At 48.0% G+C, this 13,601-nt stretch overlaps 3 protein-coding genes across 3 annotated transcripts; 1 reads left to right on the top strand and 2 right to left on the bottom strand.

The window, feature by feature from the left end:
- Positions 1-245: 245 nt before the first annotated feature.
- On the bottom strand, positions 246-2,682 carry FOMMEDRAFT_123257 (uncharacterized protein). The gene is made up of 7 exons (XM_007266729.1): positions 2,587-2,682; positions 2,248-2,511; positions 2,045-2,179; positions 1,750-1,982; positions 1,660-1,693; positions 1,489-1,606; positions 246-1,430 (listed from the first exon to the last, which is right to left on the bottom strand). Exons 1-7 carry the CDS (start codon positions 2,673-2,675, stop codon positions 471-473), a joined length of 1,833 nt encoding a protein of 610 aa, XP_007266791.1. The 5' UTR covers positions 2,676-2,682; the 3' UTR covers positions 246-470.
- Positions 2,683-5,224: 2,542 nt separating this feature from the next.
- FOMMEDRAFT_156452 (uncharacterized protein) lies at positions 5,225-5,459 on the bottom strand (the record flags this gene model as incomplete). Its single annotated transcript, XM_007266728.1, has 2 exons — positions 5,225-5,334; positions 5,390-5,459. The coding sequence occupies 2 exons, from the start codon at positions 5,457-5,459 to the stop codon at positions 5,225-5,227; spliced, it is 180 nt and encodes a 59-aa protein (XP_007266790.1).
- A 995-nt stretch (positions 5,460-6,454) lies between these two features.
- FOMMEDRAFT_168146 (Sec63-domain-containing protein) lies at positions 6,455-13,557 on the top strand. Its single transcript, XM_007266727.1, has 9 exons — positions 6,455-8,079; positions 8,136-9,385; positions 9,444-11,616; positions 11,666-11,980; positions 12,035-12,191; positions 12,241-12,303; positions 12,356-12,783; positions 12,836-12,939; positions 12,997-13,557. The coding sequence occupies exons 1-9, from the start codon at positions 6,502-6,504 to the stop codon at positions 13,427-13,429; spliced, it is 6,501 nt and encodes a 2,166-aa protein (XP_007266789.1). The 5' UTR covers positions 6,455-6,501; the 3' UTR covers positions 13,430-13,557.
- Positions 13,558-13,601: the final 44 nt, after the last annotated feature.

Raw genomic sequence — 13,601 nt, 5'->3', positions numbered from 1 at the left:
GCATGTGTTTTGACAATGAAACTGAAGTATTGTTATCGAGAATCAGACTCGAAATAGGAAAACAACTTATAGCTAATTATAACTTTGTCAAATATACTCTTGGTTAGTTTTAGCCTCTGGGCAGGGCGATCCTGACGGAGCCAAGTTCATGCCGAGCTTTCAATTTTCTTGAGCTGTGATTGAGTAAACCAGAAACCATACAATCTTATTCGTAGCCAGCTAGTAAAGCGTGTTACAAAGGGTGTGAGATAATAAATATTCGAATGCAGAGAGAAGGGGACAGGGGGAGGGGAGTTATAAACATAATATGAACACCTTCGTAATCGTGAACAGGAACGGGACTATTTATCATGACCTGATCTCCACGAACCATATATATACGTCCTACCAACATCTGCAGTGTCGAGCACAGAATGCGCATGTCTATCGCAAGACTGGCGAAAGACAATGTATGGGAATGATTCATGTATCTAATTCTTTCCGTGTAAGAGGTCACTCTCGCTTGCAGCAACTCCTTCGAAATGATAAAGGGGTTCGAGACGCGCTGACTTGATCCGGAGGATGTATCGTTTGAAAAACCACGGAAGCCACTCTGTGAGCTGGTAAGAAGCATGCTTGTGAGTAGGTACAGCGAAGACATAATCGAGCTCCTCGAGCGTGCGCTGCTTCGTCTCCGGTACCCAGAAGAAAATCATGATGAATGCGAGGACGTTGAGGCCAGCATAGAACCCAAACGCTCCAGTCGGTGTCATTACATTCAACATGCGAGGGAATGTGATAGAAAGCACGGCAGCCCAGAAGAGACAAGTTGCGACTGCCCAGGACATTCCGACTTCACGATGAGACAGTGGGAATACTTCTGCGGAGTACGTGAACGGGACCGGGCCTTCTCCTGGAGAGTAGAATGCGCCGAACAGGAAAACGAAGAATGCGATTAGTCCCAAGTGGGCCTTGCTCTCCTTTGGAATGTAGAAGCAGAAACCGGCAGCGAGAAGTGTCCATGCCATCTGCGGGAATGTGAACAGCAGGAGAGACCGACGCCCGTAGGTGTCGATTGTGCGAAGAGCGGGGAACGCAAACACGAAATTGACAAGACCGAACCCGAACGAGGCGATCAATGCTGCCTTCTCCGATGCACCGGCCTCCTTGAACACCGTCGACGAATAGAAAGCGATGATATTAATGCCGCACATCTGTTGCGCCATCATAACGATGAATGCTGCAAGGGTGGCACGGCGTATACGGGGAATAGTGAAGAGCTCAATGAATCGAGTGAGATAATTAGACTGGCCAATAAACTCAGATTCAACCTGTAGCTGCGCATAAACGTAGTACAGATCACGAGCAGCCTGTAATGGATGATTGCGCAACCTCAAGAGAGAGTTGTATGCATCACGATAGCGGCCCTTCTTCATGTACCAACGAGGAGACTGAGACGTGGATGCAGAGAGGTTCAGTAAAGTTCGATTTCAGCAGCGAAAGATTTACCTCCGGGCAAAAGTAGATGCCAATGAGGAGTGGCATCGCAGGAATGAATGCCGATCCCAACTGTAGACGCCACGCAATGACTGGCACGTCCATGACTACCATGTTAGCGGCAAAGCCACTGTTGACAAGACTGTCAGATAGATGGCTTAACGAAAAGGATTGGCAGCTCACAGGAAAATACCGAATGCGGTCCACAATTGCCATGCTATGAAATGCAAAAATTAAGTTACGTTTTTTTAAATCAATAATATCGAGACTTACTCATGACCAAACTTCCACGAATTAGTGCAGGAGAGTTTTCAGCAGCGTAAATAGGAACGGTAGACGCTTTGGAACCCATCCCAATACCGAGAAGAAGACGAGTGATGAAGAGTTGCTCCCACGTCTGGGCAAGGCCGGAGCCGATGACAGGAAAGAGACAGAAGATAGCCGAGAAAAAGATGGTACCGCGACGACCGAAATAATTGTTAAGAGGGTCCGAGAGCCAGCAACCACTTGGAAAGGCGCATCGCAGTAAGCAAGGTGATCCAGGCATAAACGGTATAAAACGACGTACAGGACCGCTGATGCAATGTAAGGACCGGCATTGACGAGACCGACAAGGAATGTGTCGCGATCCGAGTCCGTGCCAATTCCAAACTCGACTGGGAAGGACAAGTTGGCACCGTTTGAACCCGTCTGATCCCAGCCCCTTAATGATAAGGAAAGGGGTTGGTGAGTATGGCTTATGGAAATCACTGAATCAAAAGGATCGCTCACTGGACAGCAGCACCGATTGAACAGAGGATGATTGTGAAGTAAAGAGACGTTGGTTGCTTCCATTTGTGCGAAATTTCATAACGGAGAATATCGCGCTCTTCATCCGTTAGGCCCTTCTGGGTCTCAAAGTCCAATGGGTTCTGCGCGGCAATCGCTCCGTGCTTAAGAAGCGGAAGGATATCAGTTAATTCCTGATCTCTAGCAAACCGTTCTACGTCTGCCATGAGTTGATCTTCTGGAATTCCGATCAACGGATTCTTAATCCTGTGGACAAGTGAGCAGCATGAGTTCCCGTGCATAAATTGGTATATCTTCCGAAACTAGAACGATGGAACATACTTTGCAGACACGTTCGCATTGAGGTTGGGGACCTTGCTCATGCCCTGCTCCTGGAAGGAGTACTCATCTGCAACCTTCTCATTAGACATGGTAGGCGAGTGCGCTCTTAATGAAAGGCGACAATGGTTGGGGGAAGGGTAAAGAGCACTCAATGAGAAGAAGGTCCAGAAGAGGACCGTCTGGAGGGGGAGGCAAAGACGGGTGGGAGGATGGATGAAAATTCGACGTTTATATAGATTACTCCGCCCTTCGTTCAGGGTGCAATGCCCATTTCAGATGGCATACGATCGCACTGCCAGGTTCATGGGGTGTCGTCTTTTCCAAGTTGTCTTGTCCGAAAGTCTTGTCCTAGGGCTTGTCCATATTTCTTGTCCCGAATACAATTGCTCGTCCATCAGACTCTTTCCTCTTCCTGTCTTTTTTTCGGCTCTGAAGTTTCCTTATGCGTTTCGGTGCCCCTCGCCTCATTTCTCGAGTAAGTGGACGTCTTCTGCCCATGAATTTTACAACTTTCAAGCTGGAAAGCAGGCCACAAACGCCAAGAAAGGAAGTCTTCAGATCCCGTGATACGTTCCTCTAACGAACGAGACTTGATCAGCGCCAGTTGATGAGAACTAGTGGTTTTCAGGGGTCAGGAAAAATATCTCAAACGGAAAGGGAAATGATTTCAAAGTTAGAAATTGATTGTGTCACGTGGATCGGTCACCAGTCCCAGGAAGTCAAAAAATTTAGCGGTAAGGACAGGAAACACCCCAATATCTGGAAATCAAGTCCGGCCCGTAAGACATGCGCCCATGTGGGCTTTTCAGCAATCATATCAAAGAAATATTTCTCTACGAATATATTGGAGGTCCAACAACTCAATTCTGTATTTGATAATAAGGTTATACGTTCTCTCGGCGTTGAACATGCGCTCACTTCTACACCGCGGGTGATCAAATTACAGATGTAACCTTGAGTCTATTTTTTGCATGTTGTTATCACCGATCAGGTCGAAATAGAACCAAAGCTTCAAAGCACATGGTGAGCGCTGCACAGGCCTAGACGTGTGTGGTCCAGTGCAGGATGGGTAGGGAATCATGTAAGTATCATAGAACCGAGCATTGTACACACCAACCTTGGATGATTAATATTGTACTGATCCACAGCCGAACCGAGGTCAGGAGTAAATCCTAATCCCAGCGTGAATTTCCTGTGCAATTTTTAAAATATAATCTCCATGTTCCGAATACCTCCAACCTAGGAAACCTAAAAGATGGAAAGCTTGAAACATAAAACCACTTCGGATACTGAAGGCCAAAAAGCCAAGAGAATCACGTATGTCGGACAAGTTCGAACCAAACCAGAAAAGGCAACAAACGAAACAGTTTTTCCAGTCGGTTCCTGGGCATTGTGGGGGTTCGGTGGGGACAGGTTTCAATTCCGGTCTCTTAGATCTTGATGGGCCTTCCGAGTTCCGCTCACAAACATAATCCGAAACTACTCCTTGCCTTCTATCCCGACAGTCCGAAGGTGAATGCCGACATATGTCGGCGTTGGCGTTCCTTGGTTCCAATAATGAAACATTAATTACCGAGGTTTACCTGATCACCTTTGGTGGACTGGGTGGGATTCCTTCCGGCCTCTCACTTTGTACTTAGAAACCATTGCCTCAGCCGGAAGCCTGTATTTGCACTTCCTGCGTTTTTTTTTCTTCCCCCTGTGTTCGATATTGCTATAGAGTTTGTCAAATTCTGGTCACTGTCACTCAGGGTCACAGAGCGAATTTCGACGCACCCGACATTCTGAGGGCAACCTCAAGGGTGATTATCGTGCAATCAAAGGGACGAAATAGGAACAGTCAGATAAATGCAAGGCGCGGGGATTCGCGGGGGAGGGGAACCAGCGTGGAGAGTCTGGGACCAAGGGCCTGATTCCTCCATGGCATCAGCATTTCGTTATTGGAGAAGGATACGCCACAGGTTCCGTTAGCCAAATGTTCTCAAACTCGTTATTCCTCTACACCTGCTAGGAACGCTTGGTTCCATTTGTTTGTGCCTAATGCTTGATAACCTGCGTTTTGATGGTACGTATGTTGGGATGCCATGTCAACGGAGACATGATGGGATTCGAGACGAGGTATTATTGCTTGCAAAAATGCAAGGTGAAACAGGAGTGATGGAAAGCGATGAGGGTTGAGAAGACTAGGACAAAGGACGGGACACAGTCGTGCTCGTCAAGACAAGCAAGATGGAGCAAATGACATCGTAATATCTAAGATGGTGTTCTTGTGGAACTTGAGACTCGAGCCTGTTGACGTGGACACACAACCTACACGTTCTTCCGCAAAGCTTCTTCGAAGCGTCGATGGTTTCGATGGAAAGTGCCACAAGGAAGAAGCTTGACGATTCTAGACCTCTGGGAAATCATGTGTTTGCGCAGCCATGCTGGCTGTGTATTGGAGCGTCCTAAAAGGTTCATCTTCTTTTCGCGGGCATGGTGAAACAAATATGATCGAGACTAGGACGAAGACTAGAGCATAAAACTAAGGCAACTCCTGTCAGTTTTATCGGAACCCGATCAATTGTTTGGCGAAATTCAAATTACCGTTGGCTGTGATACCTGTATCTTTTGAGTGTTGCTGTGTGGCTTTTCGGATTCATGGTACACAAAACACGAGTGTAGACGTATCGACATATGCACTCGGAATCTCATAGCAGTTCACTGGATCTTTGTTCGTGGGTCGTGTCCCAATGATTAGCCACTGTGCTTCACCACGGCGAGAAACACAGCGCATCTCCGTAAGTGAAAGAGTGCTGCTCACTAGCGTTCTCACCTTTCCCGATCTCGGCATGAAGACCACTCTCGAAGTACGATGATCGGAGGACCACCATGACACACAAGCCAAACACCCGGAGAAAACCTCTAGAATGAACAAAAGAGTACTCTCCGGCGAAAAGCGCATTCTCGCACAACGATATGTAACTGTGCCAAATCCATATCTCTGCACAAACACGCTGGTCAGTTACGGCCGTCTAAACTGAGAAAGGACCAACGGTTATCGCTCGCATCACTTCGACTAGCTTTTTTACTCCCCTCCTTCGACTTAGCTTTCCTGCTAGCCAAACTAGGCAATTTATCAGTGAGAGTATCCACTTGAAGTGAAACCCCTTTGTTGAAGATAGCTACGCGAGATACGCTAAGTTTTGTTCCTTACTCTGCGGAGATAGTAAGCAAGAAGCGAGTGAGTCGACTGGCATCTGTAATCCCAAAACGAACACAATCGCTTTCAATCTTTGTCGGACATGAAGTTGGAAAAGTCCTCTGACACCACTCGCGTACAGTACGACTCTTAAAAAGAAACACGAATTCACCATACTGCTTACACGGTGGACGTTTCGCACAAAGTCGTATTCTGCAAGTTGTGTTAGACAAAAGGCATCTAACCGAGGAAAATTAGACTCACCAAGTATGTAATCATTGAAGAATGTGGCAAAAAGTAGTTTTTCACCTACTCGGCCATCATCTCAAAGGAACCTTGCAAATAGGAGGACATGGATATATTTATGTTGTGTACAGCTTGTATGTGAAGAGAGGCGTTTGGCTAGCTTTGAATGTGGATTCCGAGAGAGAAGAATCAAAGCTGGAGCAATACTCGTGAACATGGACACATGTTGAATGCAGAGCCTTTCTCTGCAGTAAATTGTTACTTCAACTACTGTAGCTGGTCGCCCGAGGATGGGAACGAAGTTAATGTGAACGACTTGCACATGACAACATGCGCACGTGACTCGAGTCAAAGTCACGTCGAGGCGTTCCGTGACAAATAGTCACGCAAGTTTAGTCAAGTTGTAATATTTCAATTTCAAAGGTTTCCTCCGTCGTTGGTGACAGACCACTCTTTAATCTCTTTCTCTTTCCCTATATTCCTCCAAAATGCCGACGGGAAAGCCTGATCTGTCTGGCTACAACTATGGGGCCATCTCGTCCCTCGTACTCACCGCAGACAAGTCAGGACTGCCACGACGAGACCGTGAACCTGATGGTGCTCCCGAATCTCTGGTGGGACGTATTAATCCGAAAGAGATGGGCTCGCGCGTACAGCGCTCGACGCCAAAAGATTTGGAGAAGAAGAAGAAAAAAGCGACGGAACGTCAAGAGGGTGCTGAGCGACCAACGCGACGGAAAGCAGCCGAGGCAGCTGGCTTTGGGTTCACGGATATCATCGAGGCAACGCAGGACGTAGAAGGTCTGACCTATCGACCTCGGACGGCTGAAACGCGGGAAGTTTATGAGCTTATTCTTGCAACCGTACATCAGACACTGGGGGACCAGGCGATGGACATTGTACGCAGCGCTGCAGACACTGTGCTTGAGACGCTCAAGAATGAGTCGCTGAAAGACTTCGACAAAAAGAAAGAAATCGAGGAGATTTTAGGCTCGGTTCCCAACGAAGCTTTCTCACAACTCGTCAACTTGTCGAAGAAGATAACTGACTATGGTGTCGAGGATGCTGACATGGTGGATCCGGATATGGAGCGCAAAGACGCGGAAATTGATGATGAGTTAGGCGTTGCCGTTGTCTTCGATGAAGAAGAGCAAGAGGAGGAGGAAGATGAGGGATTCGAAGTTCGCGAGGAATCAGACGAAGATGAAGAGGAGGCCGAGCAGGTTGAAGCACCCGAAGGTGCTGAGGAAGAAGAGGAACTTGTTTTCGGCACGGGAGCAACTGGTGACCGTGCCAAGAAACAAAAGGAGGACCAGGAAATCGTTGCTCCACATGAGATAGATGGATTCTGGGTACAACGGCAGGTCACTGAGGTGTACCCCGACCCCGTAACTGCGACCGAGAAGGCGACTGCCGTGCTGTCCATTCTTGGTTCAGAATCGTCTCTCCGAGATTGCGAAAACCAACTCATGGAGCTCTTTGAGTATCAGAGCTTCGGGTTAATCACCAAATTCCTGAAGAATCGTGAGGTCATTGTCTGGTGCACCAAGCTCGCTCGCAGTGATGCAGATGAACGTGTTAATGTCGAGGTAGCAATGCGTGAGAAGGGCGTGGGCTGGATTCTCCGTGAACTGGCTGGAGACCGAAAAGCAAAGGCGGCTGCAGCTGGCGAGGTAATGGATGTCGACGAGAAGCCCCAAGTCCAACAAAACGTACCCAAGACAGGTACTCTGGCCCCGGGTTCTACAGCACAACCAAGACAAATGCTGGACCTGGAGGGCATGGCGTTCAGCCAGGGCGGTCATTTGATGTCAAACAAAAAATGTAAACTACCTGAAGGCTCGTTCAAACGCTCAAAGAAAGGCTACGAGGAAATTCACGTTCCTGCCCCGAAGAAAAAGGACTTGGATTCTTCTGAGCAAGTGCCGATTTCCTCTCTTCCAGAGTGGGCGCAAGCGGCTTTCCCGGGAATCAAGCATCTTAATAGGGTGCAGAGCAAGCTGTACCCTATTGCTTTTGGTCAGGACGATCCGATTCTTCTTTGTGCCCCCACTGGTGCCGGAAAGGTCTGTCGAGAATGTTTGCTCTTATTCCGCTCTGATCGCTGAACTTAGCATTTTAGACGAATGTCGCCATGCTCACATTCCTCAATGAACTGTCAAAAGTTCGTGACGAAGAGACTGGCGAGTTTGACCTCGATTCGTTCAAGATCGTTTACGTTGCGCCGATGAAAGCGTTGGTCCAAGAGATGGTTGGCAACTTCGGAAAGCGCTTGGCACCTTATGGTGTCAAAGTCAGCGAACTTACCGGTGACCATCAACTCACGAAGCAACAGATCGCCGAGACGCAAATTATCGTGACCACACCTGAAAAGTGGGATGTCATCACCCGTAAGAGCACGGACATGAGCTACACGAATCTCGTACGACTCATGATTATTGATGAAATTCATCTACTCCATGATGAGCGTGGGCCTGTTCTAGAGAGTATCATTGCAAGGGCGATTCGTCGTATGGAGCAGACGAACGATTACGTACGTCTTGTTGGACTTTCTGCTACGCTACCAAACTACCAGGATGTTGCTACTTTCCTTCGCGTCGACGAGAAGAAGGGTCTATTCTATTTTGACGCTTCTTTCCGTCCTTGTGGGTTGCAGCAGCAATTCATCGGTGTCACCGAGAAGAAAGCCATTAAACGATATCAGGTCATGAACGAGGTTTGTTACGAGAAGCTTCTCGAGCAGGCCGGGAAAAATCAGACACTTGTCTTTGTTCATTCGCGCAAGGAGACCGCGAAGACGGCTAAGTTCATCCGCGATATGGCTATCGAGAAGGAGACAATCACGCAATTCGTTCGAGCCGAAGCCGCTACACGCGAGATCCTTGAGCAAGAATCCCAAAATGTGAAGGATCCTAATTTGCGTGATTTGTTGCCATTCGGTATTGCGATTCATCATGCTGGGATGTCTCGTGAGGATCGTGGGCTTGTTGAAGATCTCTTTGATGATGGCTCCGTTCAGGTTCTCGTCTGTACTGCTACGCTCGCGTGGGGTGTCAATTTGCCAGCGCATACCGTCATCATTAAGGGTACGCAGATCTATAACCCGGAGAAGGGTCGTTGGGTAGAGCTGTCCTCGCAGGATGTATTGCAGATGCTCGGTCGTGCCGGTCGACCACAGTACGACACATTTGGTGAAGGAATTATCATCACCAATCATTCAGAATTACAATACTACCTCAGCTTAATGAACCAACAACTGCCGATCGAGTCACAGTTCGTCTCGAAACTGGCCGACAATCTTAATGCTGAAATCGTCCTTGGTACCATTCGGAATCGTGATGAAGCCGTGCAGTGGCTTGGTTACACATACTTGTAAGTTCATGCAATTCATGGCATTTGTTAAGATAGCGTTAACCAATATTTCTAACAGATATGTGCGGATGCTTAAGTCCCCGAGCCTGTATAGCGTCGGACCAGACTACCTCGATGACGATCCTATGCTCATTCAAAAACGTGCGGACATCGCGCATTCTGCGGCAGCGCTCCTAGAAAAGTGCAACTTGATCAAGTATGAACGCCAGTCTGGAAAGTTCACATCAACAGAGTTGGGAAGGATTGCCTCGCATTTCTATGTGACGTATAACTCGATGGCGACATACAATCAGCACCTGCGACCGACAATGACCACCCTCGAGCTCTTCAGAGTATTTGCACTGTCAAATGAGTTCAAACTCATTCCGGTTCGTCAAGACGAGAAGGTGGAGCTTAGTAAACTCCTTGAGCGTGTCCCGATTCCGGTGAAGGAGAGCGTAGAGGAGCCAGCAGCGAAGATCAATGTGCTATTGCAGGCGTATATCTCACAACTCAAACTAGAAGGATTTGCACTCGTTGCTGACATGGTGTTCGTGCAGCAGTCTGCCGGACGTATTCTTCGCGCCATGTATGAGATTTGCCTGAAACGTGGCTGGGCTATTCCTACACGTGCTGCTCTCGACCTTTGCAAGATGGTGGAGAAACGTATGTGGGGTTCAATGACCCCGTTGCGTCAGTTCAAAGGTGTCCCTGCGGAGGTCATACGCAAAGCTGAAGGAAAGCAGTTCCCTTGGTATCGTTACTTCGATTTGACGCCGCCCGAGATTGGTGAGCTGATTGGCATTCCAAACGCCGGCAAACTAGTCCACCGCCTTGTCCATAATTTCCCGAAGTTGCATCTACAGGCACAAGTACAGCCTATCACGCGGTCGCTCTTGCGTATAGATCTGTCGATTACGCCTGACTTCCGCTGGGACGAAAAAGTACATGGCGGTGCTGAACAATTCGTAATCATGGTTGAAGATGTCGATGGGGAAATCATCCTCTTCCACGATACGTTCGTCCTTCGGCAGCGCTATGCAGAGGATGAGCATAACGTCACATTGACGGTGCCGATGTTTGAACCAGTGCCACCGAACTACTACGTCTCTGTGGTCTCAGAACGCTGGTTGCATTCAGAGACGCGCCTTCCGATTTCCTTCAAACACTTGATCTTGCCAGCCAAGTTCCCTCCACCCACATCGCTCTTGGATTTACAACCGCTTCCGCTTTCCGCTCTTCATAACAAAGAGTTCGAGAGTATCTATTCATCGACAATCAAGAACTTCAACAAGATCCAAACTCAAGTGTTCCAGGCCCTATACACAACTGATGACAACGTCTTCATTGGTGCACCGACGGGCAGTGGCAAAACCATTTGCGCTGAGTTCGCGCTCTTGCGATTGTGGTCGAAACGCGACCCTCCACGCGCGGTCTGTATTGAACCGTTCCAAGACATGGTTGACCAGCGAGTTGCGGAATGGCGGGCTAAGTTCGGCAATCTTCAAGATGGGAAGGAAGTAGTCAGCTTAACGGGCGAAACGAGTGCGGACTTGCGCCTTCTCGAAAAGGGTGATGTAATTGTTTGCACTCCGGTCCAATGGGATGTATTGTCCCGTCGGTGGAAGCAGCGAAAGAACGTACAGAATGTCGGTCTGCTCATTGCAGATGAAGTGCAGCTCGTTGGCGGGGAGATTGGACCTGTATACGAAGTCATAATCTCACGAACGAGATACGTATCTGCTCAGACCGAGACTAAGACGAGAATTGTCGCTTGCAGCGTATCTCTTGCGAACGCTCGGGATCTAGGTGATTGGATGGGTGTACCAAGCCATGCCATCTTCAACTTCCCGCCTAGTGCTCGTCCGTTGGATATGGACATCCACTTGCAGAGCTTCTCTATTCCGCACTTCCCTTCGTTGATGATAGCCATGTCGAAACCGGCATATCTTGCAATCTCTGAATATTCGGTTGTCAAACCCGTCATTATCTTCGCGCCGTCTCGCAAGCAGTGTGCCATGACTGCAAGTGACATCTTACTCCACGCCTTGGCTGACCGAGACGAGAATCGATTCCTCAATATCGAGGAAGAGGATCTCCAGCCACACTTGGATCATGTTACTGATCGTTCGCTCGTGGAAAATTTGAGACACGGAGTCGGCATCTACCATGAAGCTCTGAATAAACAAGACAAGAAGATCGTGGAACGATTGTTCCAAGCGGGAGCAATCCAGGTTGTCGTTGCTTCCAGAGTACGTTCATTGTCCACGTTTGTAGTGCTTATTCTAACTTTTGAGATAGGACGTTGCCTGGAGTATTCCATTATCCAGCTATATGACCATCATTATGGGTGTTCAATACTTTGAGGGCAAGGAACATCGCTATGTCGACTATCCAGTCACAGATGTCTTGCAAATGATGGGCAAAGCTTGTCGACCATTGGAGGATGATCGTAGCCGATGTGTTCTGATGTGCCAACAGACGAGAAAAGACTTCTACAAGAAGTTCCTAAGTGAAGGCTTGCCTATAGAGTCTCACTTGCCAACACACATGTTGCACGATTATTTCCTTGCAGAGATCGCTGTCAAGACCATCGAGAACAAACAGGATGCAATGGTATGCTGCGTATGTTCCTTTACTAGCTGCAAATGCTGATTTTTAAAATTATAGGATATATTGACCTGGACCTACTTCTACAGGCGGATGACACAAAATCCGAACTATTACAACCTGAGCGCTGTTAGCCATCAGCATCTCTCAGACCATTTATCCGAGCTTGTGGAGAATACGCTTAATGATCTTGTTCAGTCGAAATGTATTGCTATTGGTATGTTGTGCCACCGAGTCGTCGAATATGCTGCTTACATCATTTATAGAGGATGAAATGGACGTTTCGGCACTGAACCTCGGAATGATCGCTGCCTACTACAATATATCCTGTGCGTGCTAACATGTTTTTGACGTGAGACTTGTACTTAAGATCATTTGCAGACGTCACTGTAGAGGTGTACACTCTTTCGTTGAAGGAGCGAACTAAGCTAAAAGGTCTACTCGAAGTCGTCGCTTCTTCCGCAGAGTTCGAATCCATTCCCATTCGTCGACACGAAGATGTTATTCTCCGACGCATTTATGATCGTGTTCCCGTCAAACTTGACCGACCCGACTTTGAAGCACCACACTTCAAAACCTTCTTGCTCCTCCAGGCTCACTTCTCGCGATTGCAGCTTCCTCCCGACCTTGCGTCAGATCAGGCGCTCGTGCTCGAGAAGGTGTTGAATCTGCTGTCTGCTTGCGTTGACGTTATGTCATCAAATGCTTGGCTGAGTGCCCTTGGGGCTATGGACTTATCGCAGATGTGCGTGCAAGCCATGTGGGAAACAGATTCACCCTTGAAACAGATTCCGCATTTCGAGCCGGATGTACGTATTCACATTCATTTGATTTTTGCTGTAATGCTTATGATTGTTCTAGGTCGTTAAACGGTGCCAAGAAGCAGGCGTGGAGTCCGTATACGATATTATGGACATGGAAGATGACAAACGCAACCAGCTTCTGCAAATGGACAACCGCCAAATGTAAGGGCCTTTTGCTGTCTTCTTGATTCACTTTGAATATTAATTTTCGAATTTTAGGCGCGACGTCGCTGCTTTCGTCAATTCATATCCGACGCTAGAGGTGGAGCCGGAACTCGTGAAAGGTGACTACACGGCCGGAGCATCCATTGTACTCCAAGTTGCTCTCTCCAGAGATGCAGACGAGGATGACGAGGACGATCAGCGCGTCGTTGCGCCGTTTTATCCAGGTCGTAAGATGGCGAACTGGTGGCTCGTTGTTGGTGAACCCAGCACAAAACAACTGTTGTCAATCAAGCGAGTCACAGTCAAGAAGAGTCTCGGTGTCAAGCTCGAGTTCACACTTCCTAAGGGCAAGCACTCGCTCAAACTCTACGTTATTTGTGACTCCTACATGGGTGCGGACCATGATATCAACCTGGACCCGATTGACGTTGCAGAAGGTGAAGACAGCGACGAAGACATGGATAGCGATGAGGAGATGTCGGAGTAGATTAAGCTTTGTAGGGCGGGAGTAACTACTCCTTTGTCCCATTTGCTTGTGTATTATTTTTTATTCATTGAGACGTACTACTTGTTTTGCAATGTGTAATATGAAACTAATCGCAATTTCGGTGCGATACGGCAGACGATTTTTGCTTGGAGCCAAAATAATAATAAGCAAA

This window comes from Fomitiporia mediterranea, assembly GCF_000271605.1.
Source record: "Fomitiporia mediterranea MF3/22 unplaced genomic scaffold FOMMEscaffold_6, whole genome shotgun sequence".
Taxonomy (NCBI): domain Eukaryota; kingdom Fungi; phylum Basidiomycota; class Agaricomycetes; order Hymenochaetales; family Hymenochaetaceae; genus Fomitiporia; species Fomitiporia mediterranea.
This window is presented reverse-complemented; position numbering and strand designations above follow the sequence as displayed.

What these genes read in the sequence shown, in the direction of transcription:
- FOMMEDRAFT_123257 (XM_007266729.1), bottom strand. Translation starts at nt 2,675, where the DNA reads ATGTCTAATGAGAAGGTTGCAGATGAGTACTCCTTCCAGGAGCAGGGC. An exon ending in TCGTGGAAGTTTGGTCATGA is followed by an intron (nt 1,694 to 1,749) that starts GTAAGTCTCGAT and finishes TGCATTTCATAG; the next exon opens with CATGGCAATTGTGGACCGCA. An exon ending in GCATCTACTTTTGCCCGGAG is followed by an intron (nt 1,431 to 1,488) that starts GTAAATCTTTCG and finishes TCCACGTCTCAG; the next exon opens with TCTCCTCGTTGGTACATGAA.
- FOMMEDRAFT_168146 (XM_007266727.1), top strand. Translation starts at nt 6,502, where the DNA reads ATGCCGACGGGAAAGCCTGATCTGTCTGGCTACAACTATGGGGCCATC. An exon ending in GTCGAAATGTATTGCTATTG is followed by an intron (nt 12,192 to 12,240) that starts GTATGTTGTGCC and finishes CATCATTTATAG; the next exon opens with AGGATGAAATGGACGTTTCG. An exon ending in TTCCGCATTTCGAGCCGGAT is followed by an intron (nt 12,784 to 12,835) that starts GTACGTATTCAC and finishes TGATTGTTCTAG; the next exon opens with GTCGTTAAACGGTGCCAAGA.